We start from the raw sequence: 22,850 nt of genomic DNA, 5'->3' as shown, positions 1-22,850 counted from the left end.
TTTGCTAGCTTAAATATATAAATTACAAATACAAAATAGAAAAATTAAAAAGTCAGACAATAATGTTTATTATTATTATTATTATTATTATTATTATTATTAATGAATATTTTTGTCACTTTAATCTGAATTCAGTCACTTTCAGATATTTTATTAGCACTTAATGCCATTCTTTGTCTGATAGAATGTTTAATGTATTTTAAAACAAATCACATTTCCAAATTGCATTGGTTTCAAAGAATGGCACTGTATATTTACAGTTGTTTGTTTCTATTTCTATTTCTAGAAGGAATTTTTAAGAAACACCTGAGACGAATTTGATACTCAAATGAAACATAACCTCCTGCGCTATGAAAGCATATCATCTGTGCAATAAAATCATCCTCTGGGAAAGTTTGCTCTTGCACCCCTGCTGAGTGTTATCCTAGCCTTCTTTCCCCAATAATGACAGGTGCAAACTCTCAATATCCCTTTTCCTGCTGCAGTGGCCATGACTCCCTGTTCACAGTGTGTAGGGTATCAGAGCGCACAGCGGGACTCCGGTTTTAAGTGCTTTTAAGTGCAGGGCACACCGTGACCTCTGCACAGAGTGAGCTTTGATCTCATTGGCTGTGAGGATCTGGTGAAAAGGTGCCATTTGTTATAGAGCAGGTCAGTCTTAAAGACTTCTCCTAGGGTCAGAGGGGGCACCTTCACTGGTGACCTGACCATGAAACCCACCTTGACAAGAAACACACACGTGTATGAAGACACTCCGTGCTAACTCAGCATAACTAAAGAGGCACTTCCGCTGAGCTGTTTAATCCTTTCGCTCAAAAAAAAAACAAAAAAAAAGAATCCTCACAAGTCAAAGGAGATCAAGCATGTCCTTCTGAGGTATTCAAATTGAAAGACATTCATTAATATGTAAAATACAGGAAGCCTGTTTTCATAGAAATCACTTTTACTAATCTTAAAGGGTTACAGGGATAGTTCATTCAAAAAAGGAATTTCTGTCATCATTTACTCACCCTCATTGCAAATCTGTGTGACTTGCTAAAAATCTTTTCTATCACGGCAATAAATTACAATTTAAAATATATTAAACAGTTATTTTAAAGGGTTAGTTCACCCAAAAAAGAAAATTAGGCTGTGTTTTACTCACCCCAGAGCCATCCTAGGTGTATATGACTTTCTTCTTTCAGACGAATCCAGTCGGAGTTATATTAAAAATTGTCTTTGATCTTTCAAGTGACGGGGGTGAGTAAAACACAGCCTAATTTTCATTTTTGGGTGAACTAACCCTTTAAGTTGTAATAATATATTACAATATTGTTGTTTTTACATTTGATAAAATAAACCCTTGGTGAGCATAAGTGACTTTCAAAAACATTTAAAAAAAAGTCTTACTGACCCCAAACTTTTGAATGATGTTGTACACACATCCAATCCACTTTTGTAAATCCAAACAAAGTTTTAAGTGTTTACTGACTGTTTTGGCCAGGGAATGCTAGAACGCAACTGTACACAGAAGAAGTGGTCAAGGGCACATCACTGTAAATAGACAATGCATTCACACTTCTCTGTCCTCACTTCCCTTAATGAGCCTGTCTGAACAGATATGCCTTTGACCTTGTGCAGCTAGTAACCACAAGACCTAATGACTCCACATTTATACTTCTGTTAAAAGTGTGTTAATTTGCTGACAGCTTTTACTTCAAGTTTCCAATTTAAGTCCTAGCTCACTGGTGTTAGTTTGCAAAATGTGTGGCATGATCTATTAGCTAGAGTATTTACGGGTTTATGCAAGTGCAATAATTTTACTCACTAGAAGAGGATTTCGTAAGAATAATATGCATTACTGTTTCTGGTTGTGACTGGTTATCTATCTATTTATCTGGTTATCGATAGAACAGCAAAAATTCATCATTCTTTATTATTATTTCCCATTTCTTTATTATTATCAATGTTGAAAACAGCTGTTACTTAATATTTTTGGGGAAACCATGATACTTTTTTCCCAGGATTCTTTGATGAATAAAATTGTAACTAACTGTAATAAAACTGTAACTTGCACTTTCATGAAAAAATACAAATATTCTGAAAGATTTCTTCATTGAGGTAGATGCCATAATCATTTATTATGATTTTACAGTAGTTATTATGATTTTACGGTAGTACTATACTAGTAACTAATATTTTCTATAATGGCATACACTGGTGTTTGTGGAAATCATACAGAGTTGTATTAGCTTAATGTGAATCAACATAGCCTTTGCCAAAATTCAAATGCACTCCATATGCTGTTGCACAGAGCAATTGTGAAGAAAAAGATCAGTTCCCTCCATTAATGCAAACATACAAAATGTATTTACAAATTAGCCTGCCAGAATAAACAGTTTAACACATTATTGCGCCTTGCATTTTCCATATTGATCTGTAGTGCAACAACACTAAATGGTGCCAAATTTCTGTTGCCTGGCCCAGAAAATATGTTCGACTGAAACATACCATCTGAGTGCTTTATTATGTAGAATACAAATTACAGCTCTGCACGATCCCAAATTGAACCGGGGGGAGATTAATAACCCCAAACATTGCTGACGGGCAGAACAAACAGTCGGGCTGTCAGAACGAAGCCGGATTCTTCTCTTTAGAGCCTCAGCACCACCATCCTTCAGTCGCTTTCAGCACCAGCCATTAGCAGTGTGTGAGTATGAATGAAGGCCATTTCATAAACGGGCACGAGAGAGTAAAGTGTCGCTGGCAGGCGGAGCACAGACAATCGATGCCTTTGCCTTCATCTTCAATCCTTTATCTCTGTGATCAGAGAAACGCCATGCTGGCACTTACTCAGACTCACAACTTCAATTTCGGAAGGAAGTTTGAAAAGTATTTCTCATAGGACACCTCACAGCGCTCATTTGCATCGGCTCTGAATCAGGATAATAGCATTTGGGCTTCTAAACTCCATCCACCACTTCAAAGCTTTGCTTATTGAATCAGCGTCTCCTCATAAAAGGTCTCAATTAGAAGTCAATCGTTTCAGTGACTGTTTATAAATGTTAACGTCTAATTTATGGCGCACAAGATTCCAGACGGTCAAATGACCGTGCTAAACTTGGATTCTCCAGACAGTTGCATATTGTCATACTGTATATCACTGCCCCATATTTTCAGCTTATTATAAACAAAACTTCAACTTCCCTATGATGAGGTTAACTACCATGTGACACAATGACGGCTTCTTCTGGCTTGATTCTGTACTAAAAACATGCTGTATTTAAGGTTTAGTGCATCAATTTAATGCAGGATTAAAGAGCTCTTCCTGTGGTACTTTCTAAATCTGGTGTGTTTGATCTTCAGAGGTGTGTAATGGGAATCTGAAGAGCATCCTGGGTCTGTTCTTCATCCTGTCCCGCTACAAGCAGCAACAGCAGCACCAGCAGCAGTACCTGCAGTCGTTAGTGGAGCTTCAGCAGCACATCACACATCAGACCACAGGGGCGGCGCCAGCGAGCCAACACAAAACACAAGACATGCAGTCCAGGTAGGACACGTCTTATGATATCTATTGCTGTTGCTCCACCATTTGACTTCTGCATCTTTAATCATGAAATAAATGGCTACAGACAGACAGACAGACAGACAGACAGGCAGACAGACAGACAGACAGACAGACAGACAGATAGATAGATAGATAGATAGATAGATAATATAAACAGCGCAGCACCAGCAGCAGTACCTGCAGTCGTTAGTGGAGCTTCAGCAGCACGTCACACATCAGACCACAGGGGCGGCGCCAGCGAGCCAACACAAAACACAAGACATGCAGTCCAGGTAGGACACGTCTTATGATATCTATTGCTGTTGCTCCACCATTTGACTTCTGCATCTTTAATCATGAAATAAATGGCTACAGACAGACAGACAGACAGACAGACAGGCAGACAGACAGACAGACAGACAGACAGACAGACAGATAGATAGATAGATAGATAGATAGATAGATAGATAATATAAACAGCTAAATTTTGTTCACATTTTTATTATTTATTTACTTTTTGCTCACATTATTATTGATATAATAGTAATAGTAAATGAATAATATAATATAATATAAACTATAGGCAGCCCAGGGGAGAATCTAAGATTTTCATTTTAGGGGGGCTCAGCCCCCAATGAGGGAATAATAATAATAATAATAATAATAAAAATAAAATAAAGATATAAATAAAATAAAAAATGATTGACTAATAGGGTAAGGTGGTAAACTTTATTTATTGCATTTTATTGCATTTTGCAACTTATTGTATTCCACTGTACTGCATATATAACATTTGAGTACTGAATAAGCCATACAAGTCTTCCTGAATCCTGATCTCTCTCTCACAAACACACACACACACACACACACACACACACACATACCTGTTTACTGTACAAAAACAACATTTTACTGTTTGCATTTTTAGTACAGCCCTCTTTCTTTAGCTCAAGTATGCAAACCTATTTGCCACATGCACTGTAATTAATGTTTTATATTAAAATTAAAATGTTCAGATATAAATGTCAACATGATCATTTGAAAGTGAAAGTGACGTGACATGTGGCCAAGTATGGTGACCCATACTTGGAATTAGTGCTCTGCATTTGAACCCATCCAAAGTGCACACACACAGCAGTGAACACACACACACTGTGAACACACACCCGGAGCAGTGGGCAGCCATTTCTGCTGCGGCGCCCGGGGAGCAGTTGGGGGTTCGGTGCCTTGCTCAAGGGCACCTCAGTCGTGGTATTGAAGGTGGGAGAGAGCGCTGTACATTCACTCCCCCACCTACAATCCCTGCCGGTACGAGACTCGAACCCGCAACCTTTGGGTTACGAGTCCGACTCTCTAACCATTAGGCCACGACTTCCCCATTTTATATAGTATGTGTTGTGATGAGGGGTTAACGCAGCGAAAACTTTACAGGAGGGCTTCATTTTCGCTGGAGAAAACAGCTATGGTGTGATGAGGGGTGAACGCAGCGAAAACTTTACAGGAGATGGAAAACCGATTGCTCCACCATGATATTTTGTAAACTGCATTTATGACAAAGAACTGCACAGATGCAGATATTATAACAATCTATCGATAAACACACACCTTGTCCTCTGCCTTTCGGTCTGCGGATTGAAGAACGCGCTGAAAGACGGGGAGGAGCCAATCGAAGTCTGCCGCCGTTTTGATTTGAAATTTAAAGGGGACTGAGGCGATCACGAATTCATGTACAGTTCATGGAGCTGATCGCCAAATTTTTAGGGGGGCTGAGTAATCATTTTAGCCCCCCTATAATTGGCCTAGCGACGCCCATGTGCAGCTGATCTAAATCTTTTTAGTAAACATAAATAGATTAAGTATATTTATGGTGGATTTATATATTTTACTTATGCTATTGTATATTCCAAATGTTTTTTGGCATGAACAACATATTTTTCATTACATGTCATATGCATATACATATACATACACATATACATATTAGGGCTCTCAAATCGATTAATCACGATTATTCGCATCCAAAATAAAAGTTTGTGTACTTACATTATATATGTATATAATAAATATACACACATATATGTATATATTTAAGAAGTATTTATGCAGGTGTCGCGCATTAGCAATTACTCCACCGGCCTCGCTCCGTTCCCACAGCTCTCAGCCCCGCCCCTCTCGTCACAACTGTATATATATATATATATATATGTGTGTGTATACCTACCATATTTTAGGGACAAATTTGTACCTAGAAGTGAACTAAACCTGACAAAAGCCCAACAACTCTCCTTTTGGGGACATCCCAAGTGCTTATTGACAAGTACACAACATATCTATCATTAACATATGAATACATAGCATATATACACATATATACATTTGAACTGTATTGTTAGTAAATATCTACAGTAAGACAGAATAAGATAACAGTGTGTATGTGTGTGTTTACGAATTTGGGATAAACTTCCTTTTGGGGATGTCTGTATGTAATAACGGTATCAAAATAAAGTATTTATTTTCGTATTTTTTAAATTGTAAAAATAATACAGAAAGTTTTCTGTTAGAGTGTGGGTTAGGGTTAGTTTACAGTATATATAAATGTTTGTATATAAAAACAATAGATATTCTATACAGTGTGTGTGTGTGTGTGTGTGTGTGTGTGTGTTGGTAAAAAAGGAAGGCCATGACTGTGATGTAAATAGATGAGTAATCTTAGCAGCAACTATGAAGAGGAGATGCCACACATGAGTGGCGTTACACAGCCTGGCTCACGTTACCTGACCCAGAATGCATTTGTGTGTGTGTGTGTGTGTGTGGGGCAGGCTGAAAAACACAAGTGTGCATTTTGTAGTGCTGAGTTCTCTGTCCTGTCAGCATTCACAAGTGCAAAGATAAGAGAGTGAGGAAGAGAGTGAGAGAAAGACAACAGCTGCCCCTCATTCTTGTCCAGGACCCATGGGAGCTCTCTCAACTCACATCCAGCAGTGACAGGTGTTCAGAGGGCTTTGGACTGCCAGCCTGAAACACACACAACCAAATGACATCAGCGTGCAGAACTGGGCCAGGAGGGCTGTAGATTGGCTGCACTCCTGGAGGATGCTGTAAACGCAGTCTCGTCAGATAACTATCTTAGTTCTCTGTCCAGCTCCAGACAGTCGGGTAAAAAGGAAGCTTTAGGGCATTTAGGAAGTGTTTCTTCAAACGTTTACTGGCTTGGGGTTACAGGTGTTAAAATGGGTGGCTGTCTGATTATCTTTGTGTGAGTGTGTGTGTGTTGTACAGTTACAGAGGTCTGGGAGATTCATCAACTCTGGTCTTTAGCCAATAGCACAGAAACACTTAAACGACTCTTGGGGTTTCTTAAAGCATTTTAGCTTACTGTCAAAAGTGTACTGCATACTCAGTGAATAAACTCATTATGTTTAATGCCCTTATGATGCTTTTCCCCCCCAAAAAAGAATTAATAGTTAAAATGGTCTTCCTTATGCTGTTCCGAGTAAGCATCATACATCAGATTGCTGGTGCTAAATAATTTTACTGTTCTGAAATTTAATTCAAAAGCCAGTGAGAAGATATTTCATGTTTAAATACAGTACAGTGTGATTTTGGACCAATTAAATTTCACTGTGAACAGAGCTATTCAGGACTGTCTTTGCTCCCATTGCTTCTCATCTGAGCGGAAATACTCATCAGAAATCATTCTAATGTGCTGATTTGGTGAAATCTTTTGTAACAATGTGAATGTCTTTGCTGTCAATTTTGATCAATTTAATGCATCCATGCCTATAGGAAATACATTGGCACAGGAAGAAAAAATGCACCCAGACTGCTTCTTAGTGAAAGAAAAGATTAAAGATTAAATAACTTTTAGCACTTGTTGCTAGTTAGAACATGGTAAAAGAAGCTGTTGCTTTTGCTTTAAAAAAATGTAACACTGTGACACCCAGTCAGCTGGGTATCTGTTTTGTTTTAAAGATCTAAATACCATAATACAGCACTGTCTGAGATCCCTGGGAATGAGGGGTGAGCTTTTTATAACACACACTGGCTGGTTTTACCCATAGGCACTGCTCCCATTTACAGTTTTAGAGATCCAGGCTTTCTATAGCCAACACCTGCTGGAGTGACGGTCAGAGAGAGAGAAAGAGAGAGAGGGATAGCTGGACACTGCGGTGCCTTTAGGTCTGGGGAAGAGATGGGGGGTGAAATGTCCCGAGGTGAACAGCTCGACTCGGTGGTCTCATGCTCACGATTGTCTGCCCCCAGCTCACGGGACAGGAAGAGCCGACTGTCCTATGGGAGAAAGTCTGGCAGCAATAGGTACAGTACTAACCATGTTACATATCAGGAACTTTGACGGGAAGCCATATGGTTGTTGCTCATTTTTTGGTAGCTTTTAAACATTTAAACAAAGTTTTTGGTCTGTGCTGTGCGGTGTATTGAGGCTATTGTGTCCCTCCAGATTTGATCATTATTCTGGGTCCACAGTGTGACATTTTATATTTAGGTGTTTAGTTCCTTTTTTTGGAAGTTGTCTGTTCTGCTTTGAAAATGAGATGTTTCTCTCTCGGGAGGTACGTTTAAACTCATTTTATGGGTTGTTGAGCTTCTCTCAGTTTCAAAACTTTTCTGGAGTGTTGTCATTCTCTGCTTCCTGTCTTTTACTGTTGGAAGTCATGTAGTATTATTGCATTAGAACTTCTAAAGTCCTGCTAAATAAGATATATATATATATATATATATATATATATATATATCTGACATTAAATCTAAGATGAAGATAAGATCCTTATCATTTTGATGTTTTTAGATTGAGCAGGTAGGCTAATCTTGAGATTAGAAACTGTAGAGAGTGGATTTGCAATCCTCACTAAACCTTATTGTTTAGATTCATTTTACATTTTTCAGAATAGTGACCTTGACAGAGTTGTTCTGTTTGTGATTTCTCACTGTGAAGTGTGTCTAGATATCCCATGGCAACAAATTTATTCTTGAGATTGTTAGACTCACCACGGTCATGCTGCTAGGCTGAATGCTAGGAGTGAGGGAAAAAGAAAGTAAGTTGTAGAGCAAAGAGCGTTTTTTTTATCCGTCCTGTCCCAGCTGAGTTCTTCTTTGAGCTGGAGGAGAAACGATGGGCCTCATTAATCATGTGGACATGATCACGTTCTCATGAGAGAGAGTGAATGAGAGAGTGAAAGACAGTGTTAGTGTCTCACTGGAGCTGTCTTTGGTTGCAATGCTTGTTAACCTGCTGTCTTGCCTCCCTGTTTCACTGTCTTCCTCTCGTTCTCTCAGTCTGGTGAAGTCATTGTTGCTCCTCATTGATTCACTTGAGGGAGTCTGTAATTTTAAGCCAGCTCCTTGTCACGCACTCGCCGTAGAAACTTCTTGAAGTGAAGCGTTCATGGTGGTCATAATGATCTCCTTCTGAGGATACACACCCACCTTTTCACTCACTTTGGGAAACTTTTGGAAGAATCTTATTAAAATTTGAAAAATAAATCAAACCAACTTTTGGAATTCAGAAGGATGCCTAACTAGATGTGGCATTACACAATCACAACCAATCAGAACATTTTTGATATTTAATCATGTGGAACAGGTTTTTGGATCAAAGAGATCACTGTGGTTGGGGTTATCTAGCATGGAACGCCAAAGAAACATAAATCAAATGACAGAACACTTGTTACATCATGGTTTCCAGTTGGTTCATGATCTTTAGCTGCTTCAAGATGGTGTAGATGGTTGATCAGCTTGATTTCCACTTGTTAGACCTAGTTTTGAAATTGTAAACCACCTTAGTCAGGCTGATTGGATGTGGTAGACCACTTTGGACTAGCAACAAATCATACTGCTGACCTTCAGCTAAAATGAGCTGTTGTTTTCCAACATGGCAGATGGGAGTACCACCTAGATGCTGTTTAGATGGAGGTTTTTCCACTGTAACTGTTGATCCGTTGCGAACTGGACATCCCCTCTTTCTCATTCTCTCTCATCCTTTGACTGTAATCAACTTCCAACCGTTCACAGACACTCTCATTCCATCACGCAGCGCTCACAAACCTGCTACACGCCAAAGCTTGTCAAGGCACATTTCCCGCTTAGACACAGCATATCCAAACATAGACAAACACAAGCGCACACCCAGAACGAACAAAGCCAGTGTCAATCAGCTGTCAGTGGCTGGAGAGAAAGCGATTTGAGACCTGTATAGCCAACTGTTCTGAGTTTTGTGCTTTGGCCTAGGGTGTTTGTGCTTTGTTTTATGTGTGTGTGTTGTAAGTACAAGTCCTACTGGCAGGGCCTCCATCCATCATATATTCAATCTGACAAAATGCACTCATTCATCCCGGCTTCAGGCAAGGGTCTTCTCTGCCCTTACAGAGATCAGCTCAGAAATTTCTAGTACTTTCACCTAAACAACCATAAAACATGTTTGCATGAAGTTTATTACAGTAATGCATCAAGTCTTACAGAAAAGTGAATCCAGCCTCTGGCTTTACATGAACTCAGTTACATCTATGGTACTAATGACCAAACATCTTCCCAAAACACATACAATATACTGTATTTACTTTTCATTCACTCTGAATTTAAGGAAAATGGACAAGGCTTATTTTGATGTCAGCAAATCTAATACCTTATACATTACAGTATGTATTTTCACAGTAATTGTAGGTATACTGCATGCGCTTATATCTTTATGGTTGCACCTTTAAAACATACACAGTGCATGTATTTCATGATATAAGCTATGTAAGTTATAATATATTTTTTGGGTTGCACTTTATTTTACAGTACATGTACTTATGTGTACTTAACTTACAGTGTACCTACCTACTGGTAATATAAGGTAGCTATATGGGGTAGGGTTGGGTTTAGGGGTAGGTTCAGGGTTAGTATACCTAGTTATTACCTAGTAATTGTAATAACTATAATAAGTTCATAGTGTACAGTAGGAGCAGGACTGTAAAATAAAGTTCTACCATTTTTTTTTTTGTTCTAATATATCATTGGATGAACCACTTTTGAAGCTGATATACTGTACTCTGTCCTATAACCAGACTTAATTTTATATTGAATTCTATATTATTACACTAGCAATTTTTATTATATATACACTACCATTCAAGATTTTTTACACAACCATACCAAAGATCGATCTCTTATGCTCACTGAGACTGCAATTATTTGACAAAATACAGTAAAAACATTGTAATGTAATTGTAAATGTAATTTATTACTGTGATGGCAAAGCTGAATGTTCAGTATATAAAGAGAAAAGGAATGTAAATTCTTATAATTATCAAGGTTAAAAACAGTTGTGCTGCTTAACGTTTTGTGAAAAGCATGATACTTTTTTCAGGATTCTTCGATGAATAGAAGGTTTTGAACTGTGTATAATTATGTATTTTTTTACACAATAAACTGTATAATCAGTGGCCACAGTATATACAATTTTCATGTTAAATATTTCTGGAAGAGGTGTGTGTTTGTGTATCTGTGAGAGAGAGAGAGAGAGAGTGTGTGTGTGTGTGTGTGTGTGTGAATACATAAATTTTTTTATATTTTGACTGGACCTACAGGAATATCTTCTCTGTCGTGTGGGATTTCTTTCTTTGAGTGATATGTTGTTGTGGAGGTCAATCTAAACCGTTCAGTGATTCACCACTATTGAGATTAAAGCCCTCACTGCATTCACACACATACTCGAAGGTAAAGGTATATGGAGATTGTGATTTGGCTTTGAATTTGTTCAGATCTACAACATACAACAGCAACTAGAACAGTAGGATGGTTGGAGGAAATGCACATGCTTGAGGTTTGAGACGAGTGACATGTCATGTGAATCTGAGTAGGCGCACACAGAGGCCATGCTGTTTGTGTTTGCACGTGTGCGCCCAACCCTCGCCAAGTGCCGCCCTTATTGCATTAGAGAGAAAGATGCCACAGTTTGAAAAAAAATTCAATCCAATCATTAACCTCATTCCTCTCTCTCTCCCCCTCTCTCTTTTTCTCTCCCGTTTCTCTCTCGTTCTCTCCCACTACCTCTTTACAGTCTCACCGCACGATATACAAGTCCACCAGGTCACAGTGGAATAGCAGCCCCTCAGAAGAAAAACACAAGGTAGAGTCTTCAACTGTATCTGCCTGCTCTCGCTCTGTTCTGACACCTGAAACTCTCCGCAGACCTTCAGGCTACAAACCGGGAAAGCCGATCTACTGATGTTCAAAGCTGTAGCAACAGATCTGGGTGATGGAAGTGGTGTATGATAGAAATGCTTGCTGATGGTGTCCGTTCTTCAACTCTAGTCTGGCTTTTTCACATTTCAGAAAGCTTTCTGGAGCTTTTCAGAGGGTTTTGAGCTGAATAGCTTGGTTGATTCGTGATGAACGGATACAGAAAGTGCCGGATGAACCCTAGATCTTGAATGCGGTTTATTTCTGACCGGAGGTTTTTTGCCATTTCAAGCTCCGGCAGCAGTTGTTTGGCCCTGAAAGCATTTGCTTCATCTCAGAGCTGATGGGAAGCTTTATGCTGGTGAAGCATTTCAAGCAGCCCCTGGCCAAACTATGTGAGATATGTGATGGACACTATGTGGGATATAGTGCTTACTCCACTGACAGCCTGATGGGTAGGGTTCGACTGACGGCATTATTTGCTCAAAGACAACATGTCTGCAGGGAGAGGAACAGGAATGAAAACGTCGCAGTTTTAATTGAAGTATCTGGGATCTGAGATCTTCTCTCAAAGCACTGATACACAAATGTTAGGAGTAGACACTCATTCGGTCCTGAATCAGCTTTTTCATGCTGGACTTTGGTCTCATCCTAAGTTCAGATGTGCTGTGTACTTTATTATATAGAAGTTTAGATACAGCATAAGGATGCAGAGAGCCGTTCACACCTAATGTTATCAGTGGGCTGCACAACTGGGCATAGCTTTTTTTGAAAATCAGATCAGAAATCAGATTTATTGGTGGTTGCAAGTGAGAACGCCTGGTTAGAAGCACCAGAAAATAGATAAATCTTATATCAAATATCTCCAAAGAGAAAACTATAAAAATGGATGAATCATTCATGGCATTTTTAGGCTTTTTTTTCTCCCTGATGATATCACTATACACTACCATTCAAAAGTTGGGATCAATTAAGAAATAATACTTTTCATCAGCAAGGAGGCATTAAATTGATTGAAAGGGAGAGTGAAGACATTTGTAATGTTACAAAAGTTTTCTATTTCAAATAAATGCTGCTCTTTTTATTCATAAAATAATCTTGTTTCCACAAAAAAACAAAAAAAACAAACAAAGATGCAACAGAACTGTTTTCAACATTGATAATAAGAAATGTTTCTTGTGCATATTAGAATTATCTGAAGGATCATGTGACATGCGGACTGGAGTTATGGCTGTTTGTGTGTGTGTGTGTGTGTGTTTGATCAAATAAATGCAGCCTTGGTGAGCATTAGAGAGTTCTTTCAAAAACATTAATACATCTCACTGGCCAGTTGTCAAAAAATATTCCCAAATCTTGTCTGCTGTGGGTTCACAAATGAACGATCGTCAATGAATGAATTTCAGACACATTTTAATTATAGTTAATTAATATTTAATATGTTCCAGTGATAGGCTGGCATGTTCTATTCAATTTTATTATTCATGAATAAATCAGTTTTTTGAGTACATGTTAAAATTAGTGTTCATTTAATTTCAGCAATGTTATGTATTTATTTGTTCTTACATTGAAGTGACATTTGATATGAGGCTTCAGAGGTGACTAATACACACATACATTCACGCAAACAAAAATACACACTCCTGTTTGTTTCTTCAGAGAGATGCATATGAAACTCTGTCTGAGGCCTAATTGATCAGTTCAACACAAGATTATTGTGCAGTAATCTGGGTTAGTGAGAAAATTGCAACAACCTATAATCTTGTTTCTTAAAGGAAGGAAAGCAGGATAGATAATAATGCATAAATTAGCTGTCCTCTAGAATCCAAAACTTTCAGCTATATTCAGTGTACTTCAATTGGTAAAATAGTATTAAGATTCACAGATGACAGTCTTAGTTGATCCTTAAACAACCTGCTCTAAATTTTAATTCATAATTTGAAATATTTTGTCTTCCATAAGGCCTTTTTATGTATGTGAGACACAGATTGGATAAGATCATAACATGTTATTAAAATTCAGCGATTGTTCAGAAATTATAAACAAGAGCAAATCCAGAGATCTGGTCTTCCAGCTGACCACCTCAGATTCAGGTACTGACTTTTCAGTAACAGCCTTTGAAGCAGAATATGTCATGTCTTTAACATTAGTGTCATCAAACTGTAAAAAAAACAAAAAACCAACTTGAACGTTTCAAGTTTACTGCCTCTGTGCTATTGGCCAAACAAACTGATAGTCCCGCCCCCAACTCATGTCATTGGTTGAGCCAGTGTGTTGCTGTGTCGGCTTGGTCGGGATGCTCAAAAAGAGCAATGCTTTGAAAGTGTCATGGATTTTTCAGGCAAATCAACCTATAAATATCATACTTGTCTCTGAATATAAGTCGGGATAGAATAAAGAAAAATGACACACTTCAGCTTTAATTCAGGTCTATTTTAGCCACGTTCTCTGTCTTCGGATGCCTGGTAAGCACTAAATTTATCCTCTACAGGCATATTTGTGTTTGTGAATGTATACATGATACATATTTATGCAAATCACAGTCTAAGGTACATTTCAAGACCAAAATAGAAAACCAAATGTCTTATAAAAGCTGATGTCAGATGTTGCCTGCGTCTTTGAACCTGGCCAAACTGAATCTGCTCACTTTTGATGTGTTTTGGAGGAAAATCTGCAGAGTTCTGCAGTTACGTGCAGCTGAGAGTAACACAGTCTTACTGAGATAAAAACATGATGAAATTAGGCTGAATATTTAATAAACAAACACACATAGCCCAGTGAGAATCTGCGGCACTCTCTACAGACGCCGGTTCTGTGTGGGCCTGCTAAAACTAAAACGTCTAAAACTCTTCCATTTAGACCCTGTCCTCAATTCAGACATTGAAGTCCGTCCCAATTTTCACCCAAATAACCTGTATGAGGAATAGCATCAGATATGCTTGCATATTATCATAGCTGGCGATGGTGGCCTGCACAACAGGTTAATGGGGAAAAGCAGAAGTGCCTGATGGGAAATGAGCGAGTGATGAAGCAGGGTCATTAGAAGCTTGATGAGACATGCACCTGAACTGCCTGAATCATCATTCTCAAATCCATCATTTCTAAGAAAGCTATTTGCTCTGAATCTGTGTAATAAGAGTTTTCAAAACATTTGATTAGTGATGAGAATTTCAAATGATGATGGGAATTTCAGATGGTTTTTAAAATGAAACTATAATTAGGGCTTTATTAGGTCATCAGTTTGGTTTGTTAAAATCAATAGTCTGTTGCTGTAATCAGATTGGAGTAAAGTGAAACATCTCTGTTTGGTGCAAAATTGAATCAGCTATAAGAAACAGTGTCGGTGTCAAAGAATGTTAAATTCCTGCTGTTTTGTTCCTCCACGACATGTTTATGAGCCGTTGTTAGGTTGATGTGTCACAGGGTCGTGTTTCCCAATTAAAAACTGGCATTCGTGAGTCATTAACAAGCTTTGTGCATGAGTAAATCATCAATAATATGAATACAGCACAAGACGATGCAAAGAAAAACACACACACACACACTCCATGCTAGTTTTATTGCAGATTTTAGAGCAATTAAGAGATGTTTATTGTGTTGACATATTAAAAAATGAGCTGTTTTAGAAGACACTGTATATTAGTCAAATTATTATGTTAAATGCTATTAATTTATTGGCGTGTATGTTTCATTGTCAAACAAGTGAGTGTGTTTTCTGTCAAAAGGCATTACCAGATCTCTAATTTATACAGCTAAACATATGCCTACCCTCCATTTGAAGTAAATATTCACAATATTTAATGTCTTTACAGCTGTCGAAGAATACATTCTCATGCAAATGAATCAATAAATATATAAATAAATACAATTTCACATTGGTCCTTTCTGTAAGGTCAAATGTGTCCACAGAAGAGATAGATAGATAGATAGATAGATAGATAGATGGATAGATGATTGATTGATTGATTGATTGATTGATTGCAGTTCATATTTAATAATGTCCTTTGATTAAAACACAACAAATTAGTGTGTTTTATGTCTTACAGGTTACCAGGTCCCTCCAGAGTCCCCGCTGCAGGCAGCGGAAGTAGCAGTAGTAAAGCCCACGGATCCTCAAACCTGAACAGACGAAGCCAGAGCTTCAGCAGTATTGACAAGAGCAAACCACTTCAGTATGCTAGCGGCAACGACAGAGGTGAGCAATATACAGAATCTTAGTATTAAAATCAAGATTTCTGCATGATTCTCAAATGAAACAGCAACAGCTATATCCTGTTATCCACTAGATGGTGCCACTATCACAGGAACAATAGCGCTGTGGCACAGGGCAAGATGCTCTGAGGTGGTTCCCTCATGCATTTATTATTACATTTTCATAATGAAATTCAGTAAATCTGTGGAAAAACACAATTTCCTGGGAAATTAAAGTATAATGTTGCACTGTGGTTCCTCTCTGGTGTGTTATTCACATCTGAAAAGGTGATCTGCCCTCGGCATTCACTGTCCTCCTCCTATATATTTGGAGATGACGTTCATGTTATATTTCTGCTTCTTCCACATAACCAGCCTATTCAGAGTTCACTTCAGATTTCATCTTCCTGTCAAAGCCGAACCATCATTCAAAGCTGACTTCATAAAACCACATGGCTATTTAGCCACCAGTGTGTAAATCTCCACAGGCTAGTTGGCTACTTCATAAATCTGTGCTAGACCTGATGGAGTGTGTCGATTGAAGCCGGGTTGGGAGTTCAAAGACATGTGACCCGTATTTCGCCCCTGGTTCACCCCTCCCAGCAAGAATCTGTGAACAAACCGCAACCGATTTCCCTCACAGACTGTTTGTTTTGGCTGTACTGCCCAGTTAGATTTATACCGGACTTTACTGGTCCTCGTTCGTTGTTAGCACAGATGCTGGTGTTCCCAGACACTGGTTACGGGACAGGGCGAGACGGTACACACAAAGCCAGACAGAGGGTCTCACATGGCAGACGGGGCTTTGATGAATCAGAGTCCTAATAGGCGACGTCTCTCTCGAAACCCATTCCTGCCCTTTTCCATCGGGCCTGACATTACTCAAAACCTTGATTTACAGGGCTACTGCACTAGTACTTCCACAGATGAGAAAAGCAAACTCCCATCTGCCTTTTTTCCCTCATCTTCCTTTTTCCTCGGTCCAAAAAGTCTGCCACACTGTGAAGGAACTATGGGAGGGGCTGGTAGGGAGAGAACAGAGCTCTGTTCCAAAACCTAGTGAGCTGCCTACCTAGCATTTTAAGGCATCGTAGATGTACAGTTGACACAAAAGCTGTTCCATGCAGTATGCAGAAAATGATGCTGCCTTGTGAGATACAGTGTTTTGGCCAAATTCTAAAGGTGCAGTCATATTAGTGAAATTTTGCAGGCAAAACAGGTCTACTGTCAATATTGTAGCAATGTATGAAGCAAAGCTCACATAGCAGTAGATTTCAATGATCTTTCTGGTCAACATGGTGAATCTGTTTGACCCACTGCCAAATCTGCATGAGGAAATCCATCGTCCTCATTTAAAATTTAAATTGTGTGGTTTTCTACAAAAATGACTGAATTTTGCCTGTGGAAAAAAAACAAAAACAATAAATGTGACCGCACATAAAGGCAGCATCACATGTGTCCTTCATAAGGGAAACTATTCTGAAATGCATTCAGAAATGGTCTGGTACATATATGAATGGGAGAAATCATGACTTTTGTTGCACAGTTAAAAGAGACAGTTAAACCTGTTAAAAGGGCATTCTCTTAAAATGTAGGAATGACTGTAGGAATAGAAGTCCCACCGTACAGTTAAAAGAGCAAATCACATGTTTGTTTTTACACCACAAAACATGCAATAGCTGGATCATCCTGAAAAAAAGTAATTTGAGCTTAAAAAAGCACCATTTTTAGGATATAATTGTCATGGAATTTTAATCCTGATTTAAAATGTGCTGTTAAAGCATCATTTCTAACAACAGTTACATAGATTTCAGGCGGTCCCTGTTTAAATAGATCAGGGATTTACATATTTTTTGTTAGCCAAATTCCTTTGACCTAAAATATTTTTGAAGACACATTCAAATGTTCACGGTTCTTTGATGTTGGTTATTGTATCAACTTTGTTAGCTTAGCAACATGCTAATATCTACATTGTGAGTTGAATGTAATTTTTGCTTTATTTTGCCTACATGAAATGTTCAAAATTGGTCACTTATGGGGTTTCATGACAGTTAGGATGCTGCCTTTGTAGCCCGCTAGGCAGCTCACTAGGTTTTGGAACAGAGTTAGCATGTAGTCTTTCATTTTTATGGCAGGCTTGAATACAAATTTCATAATCCTGAGTTTGACCTTTAACTGATTTAATTCTTAACCTCAAATCTGTCAGCACCCTGTGTTACCATCACCTACGTATTTCGGCACAAAGCCTCTCTGTGGACGCAAATCTCACACTGTTTTTAAGCCCTATGCCAAGGTAGTGGGCACAAACACTTGCATGTTAAGAAGTATTGTATAACAAAGCTAATTTCACCATTCACACTGGCTGCAAGAGTGAATCAGCATGTTTGCTATAGCATTAGCTCAGCTTTCAAAAGCACTGTGTCCAATTCCTGGATTACTTTGAAGGAAATCGGTGTTTTTAGTACATTCATTGAAGTTTTGGCATAGCTTCATACAGTAGCACCTGTGACTAAGATGGGAGAGATATATCAGAACTGGGCAGAAAAGATAACAAAGAGAGCCAGAGGCAAAGAAAATGGCTAATACAATCCATTCTGGATTAGACAGTAGTAAATTAAGATGGAAAATCTTCAATGCCATGTTTTCTGTCATCACACCTGTTAATGTGTTTGTTTTGAAATGTGTGTGGCATCCTATCAGACTTCCCAGAACAAAGTGGCGTTTCACTTTCAACACAGCAATTGGTGTGGAGAAAAGGGTAGCTATGGTAACCACGTTTCGATGGTCTGGTGTGTGTATGTGTGTGAGAGAGGCTGTTATTTAAGCTGCTGTTATCTCCAAAGACAGGGTTAATTTAGCTGACACATGCACTGAAGCCCGATCCACACAGCGCTCATTCGCAGTCCAATCACTGTTCACTCTACACAATTTTCAAAGGAACCAAATGAAGTCCCATCTCCGCCTTTCTTCCTTTGTGTTTAGAATTTTTCAGCTTGACTCTTTGATACATCTGGGTGCAAATCAAAGTTAGGGACAGCCTGAGTTGCTGTAAGATTAAGTAGATTTACTTGCATTTTGTTGTGTTGTACAGCAGCAGAAGCATTGGTGTATAACTGATCTTTTTAAATTCACAGGAATTCATTAATCTATCTATCTATATTCATTTTCATATATATTTTAATTTTCTTTCCTTCTGACATTATTTTTATGACAGATTTATGGCTCATAAAATATATATTGTGTTTAAACATTTTATTTTTTTTATTTTCTATTTTTTGGAATTAACATAATTCTCAGTTGGGATTCTCGTTTTTATTACTGCAGTATACCAATTTTTAGTATTATAATAATTAGAATTTGAGCAGAAATTGTTTTTGTCGTCAATATAATGTCACATTGCAAATTTGTTTATTTTTATTATTTTATTTAAAGTAAAAATTCCACCCTCAAACTGTAAAACATTCTGAGCATTAGCATTCCCCTTACAAAGAAGTACAGCGGAGACAGTGCAATGGTAAACTGGTGGTATTATATGGTAGTAACATCATGGTATTTTGGTATATACCATGTTACTGTATGATTACAGTATTCATATGCATTGTATTGACAAGGTACTCAAAAGAATAGCATACATAATTTTTTGTCAGTAATGTATAATCCACTGAGATCTAGTCAAGGTAATCCGATTCATATACACTAAAATAGTAAAACATTTTGAGCCTGGGCCCTGAGCTTAGCAATAGGAAGTTGTTGTCGTCATCATCATCATCATCATCACCATACAAGTTGTATTTTAAAGGATGTTACATTTCTGCATTGTCATGCTTGATATATGTATATTTTATGTTTCCCCCACATTTGCATAATCTATTTATATTGGATTAAGTATGTTTATATATGTCATTCTGTGAGCCATGTTGACTCTGTTCAAAACATCACTGCATTTACAAAGAACAAGAGGTTATCTGGCAACAACAAAGTATTCGAAATCCCACAAAATCAATTTAGTATCCAATTTTCTGCCTGAGTGCATTGCAGCATTGCTTGGGATTTCAGTATGCGGTGGGATTGCAGAGTAAAGATTTGGACGGAGCGCTATCTGTTCCTCATGTGTTTGTGGGATGCTTTGCCTTCCCACAATCTCTTTCCACTTATGCTAATATTTGATTATTGTTGTAGTCATATTTTTTTCCTCCTTGCCAAAGACAAACTTTGTATTGCTTCTAGAGTGTAGTTACTGTATATCAGACTAACAGATGTGTCCGCTGTGTGGTCTTTTTCTCTGATACAGAGTCGGTGAAGGGCATTCCTCTGCCAGGCAGCATGAACGGCAGTGGCTCGGTGCCTTCCAGCACCAGCGGGCAGCAGCTGGCCTCTGCCATCCCCTCTCCCACTGCTGGAAAGACCTGGCGCAGCAAGTCCATGAACATGAAGCACAGTGCCACCTCGTCTATGCTGGCCACCAAGCCGCCCAGTCCAACCACTTCCCCAACCCCTCCCTCATCGTCCGATCGCCTCCGTCCCCCAATCACAGACTCCTCCAAATCAGCCCCCGGCAACCAGCGCTCCATGTTGGAGAAATTCCGGCTCATCAACCCTCGATCCGCATCCAGAACCTCACCCTCAGTGGCCGAAATGGCTCTCCAGGAGGAGGACGATTTGTCAGAGTTTGGAGATGAGGGGACCTGCAGTCCCACACCACCCTGCGGGATCTCAAAACAGCAGGGGAAGACCCCCGCATCCTCCTTTGCACCCCCAAACAAGACCAACAACTGCAAGAACCACAACAATAAGTCCTTGCCACAACCCAAAGACAAAGAGGACAAGAACAAGACCAAGAGCAAAGCAAGCACACCACCCAAAGAGGAGCCAGTGATAGTTGAGCCCTCTAAGAAAGGCTCCAAGATTGGCAGCCTTATCCCCAAAGGAAGCAAAACGTCCACAGCCTCTGTGAAGAAAGAAAGTGCAATCCCCGCCTCTAGCGGCATCCCCAAGCCTGGTCTGAAGGCTCCAACAGCAACTGCCAAGCCTGCAGCTAGCCAACCCAGTGTACCTGCAACTAGTGTACCTGCTACAGGTGGTGAGAAAACCAAACTTAGTAAAGGTGGTCAGTCTATATATATGCAGAGATCTTTGGGAGGATTGGAGAATCGGAAGACCAGCATGGTGTCATCAACAAGTACCTCAGCGCTTTCTGGATCCGCCACATCTGGGCTGGGTGGTGGAGGAGCTCTAGGATGTAATGGGGCAGTACAACTTCCCCAGCAGCAACAACACAACCATCCCAACACGGCAACCGTCGCCCCCTTCATGTATCGGTGAGCAATTCCTAAACACAAATGCACATGATTGTTGCATTTTCTGATCTCTTGCTTTGCATATTGCGAATGATGGTTGTTGAAGTTGTGGGTAGTAGCTTGATGATTACAGATCTGGATCTGTCATGTTCAGTCACAGAAAAGTACATAAGATCCCACTTCTCCCTAGTAAAAAGGAATGTATTTAAAATACAGTTCAAATCTATTAGCATATTTATTGACGTATCACTCGAGACTTACTGATATAAAAGTTATATTTAACTTTATTTGGAGTACTACTTGTGCACAATGCACATTTCTTAATATTAAGCCTAAAATGTGTTTTAATGTCACTATTGATGAGGACTGTATGATCTTTGAATAATATCGGTCTTTAAATGCAAGATACTTAAAGTGTACCTGAAGTATATTTGCAATAGTTCCACTTTAGCGCAATCAAGTATACTTCACTATATCTTTAGTTGGACTTCAGCACTACTTACGCACAATTAAAGTGCATTAAGTACAAAATTAGTTGTTCCAATTTCGCAGACTTTAAGTATACCAGTTTAGTATGCTAAAAGTACAGTTACAGGGTATTTTTATTAAGTACATAAATATGTAAATGTATTTGTAGTACACTTAGCATGGAATAAATGTATTTCAAATATATTTTAGTACTTTTATTTTCACTAGAGCTGTCACTTACATTTACCATTGCGCCCTAGCAAGATAATTAATGGCAGGTGGGCTTTCCTTGTGATCAGTGTACTTCGTCCCTTTGGATAAAATTATTTTAGAACGTTGTTGGACAGAACAGTTCATTTGGACAGAACTGGTCATTTTTCAGACTTACTATGTCCTCATCATAGACCCAGCTGACTTTTAGTCCTGGCAGGGCTACTGGGGTCCATATATCCAATGATGCTTAGAGACATAAAAGGGCAAGACTCAGACAAACAAGACAGATCTGGGTTCCTGGGTTCTATTCTGGGATGTGAAATCATTATCATTATCCATGAGACAGCAGGACCATGTCTCTGTAATTACTCTCAATAGACAGGCAAAGATGAAACCCTCATCCCCAGGAGGTCCAGAATAATTACCTCATCTTTTACTTATTCTGCACACCACTAACAAGACAGATACTTTAAAGAATCTCTGATGCCAAATGTAATGGGTGTAACCAATTCATAATCATTAATCATGAAGACACACCATAAACAATACAAAAAATATAATTTATTTTAATATAATATCTGCATGAAAGATCTACAAAAATCTAAATGTTTTAGAGGTGGCCTGGAGGGAACTGCAAATGCTACGATATGTTGCACAGTGGTGTTTCTGTGCAGGCAACCCGGGTTTCAGTCATTTTCGAATCCATCATTTCTTTGCTCTGCTGTCAGTTTGAAGGCAGAACGAGAAATTTGGAGGATGTCTCGTTAAATCTGACTGTGGGGGGTGATGTTAACAGAATGGATCTTTTTTCAGTATAGACTGTCTAGACAAGAGTACTTTTTTGACCAGACGGAGAGAGACTCCGCTTGCACACAGAGGCTGACAGAGCACCATAAAGCATTGTTAATTACAGGCAAATATATGTTGAACCAGCAATCTATCTATAGTTTATCAAACCATCTTCTAGATTCACAAAC

The 22,850-nt window shown here is 38.8% G+C and overlaps 1 protein-coding gene across 3 annotated transcripts in view; it reads left to right on the top strand.

Moving 5' to 3' along the window:
* The window catches only part of LOC107755908 (neuron navigator 3), a 165,953-nt gene that overhangs the window by 68,955 nt on the left and 74,148 nt on the right, over nucleotides 1–22,850 (top strand). For 2 of the 3 annotated variants that reach the window (XM_016572867.1, XM_016572866.1), the window contains exons 5-8: nucleotides 3,346–3,529; nucleotides 11,586–11,654; nucleotides 15,751–15,899; nucleotides 20,187–21,213. In XM_016572867.1, coding sequence (XP_016428353.1) covers nucleotides 3,346–3,529; nucleotides 11,586–11,654; nucleotides 15,751–15,899; nucleotides 20,187–21,213 — 1,429 coding nt within the window. Of the gene's footprint in view, nucleotides 1–3,345; nucleotides 3,530–3,718; nucleotides 3,820–11,585; nucleotides 11,655–15,750; nucleotides 15,900–20,186; nucleotides 21,214–22,850 lie in introns of those variants that run through there. The other variant, XM_016572868.1, reaches the window with a different exon arrangement.

Source organism: Sinocyclocheilus rhinocerous, unplaced genomic scaffold, assembly GCF_001515625.1.
Source record: "Sinocyclocheilus rhinocerous isolate Xijiao unplaced genomic scaffold, SAMN03320098_v1.1 scaffold412, whole genome shotgun sequence".
Classification (NCBI taxonomy): domain Eukaryota; kingdom Metazoa; phylum Chordata; class Actinopteri; order Cypriniformes; family Cyprinidae; genus Sinocyclocheilus; species Sinocyclocheilus rhinocerous.
Note: the sequence above shows the minus strand (reverse complement) of the source record. Positions and strands in the feature narration are given on the sequence as shown.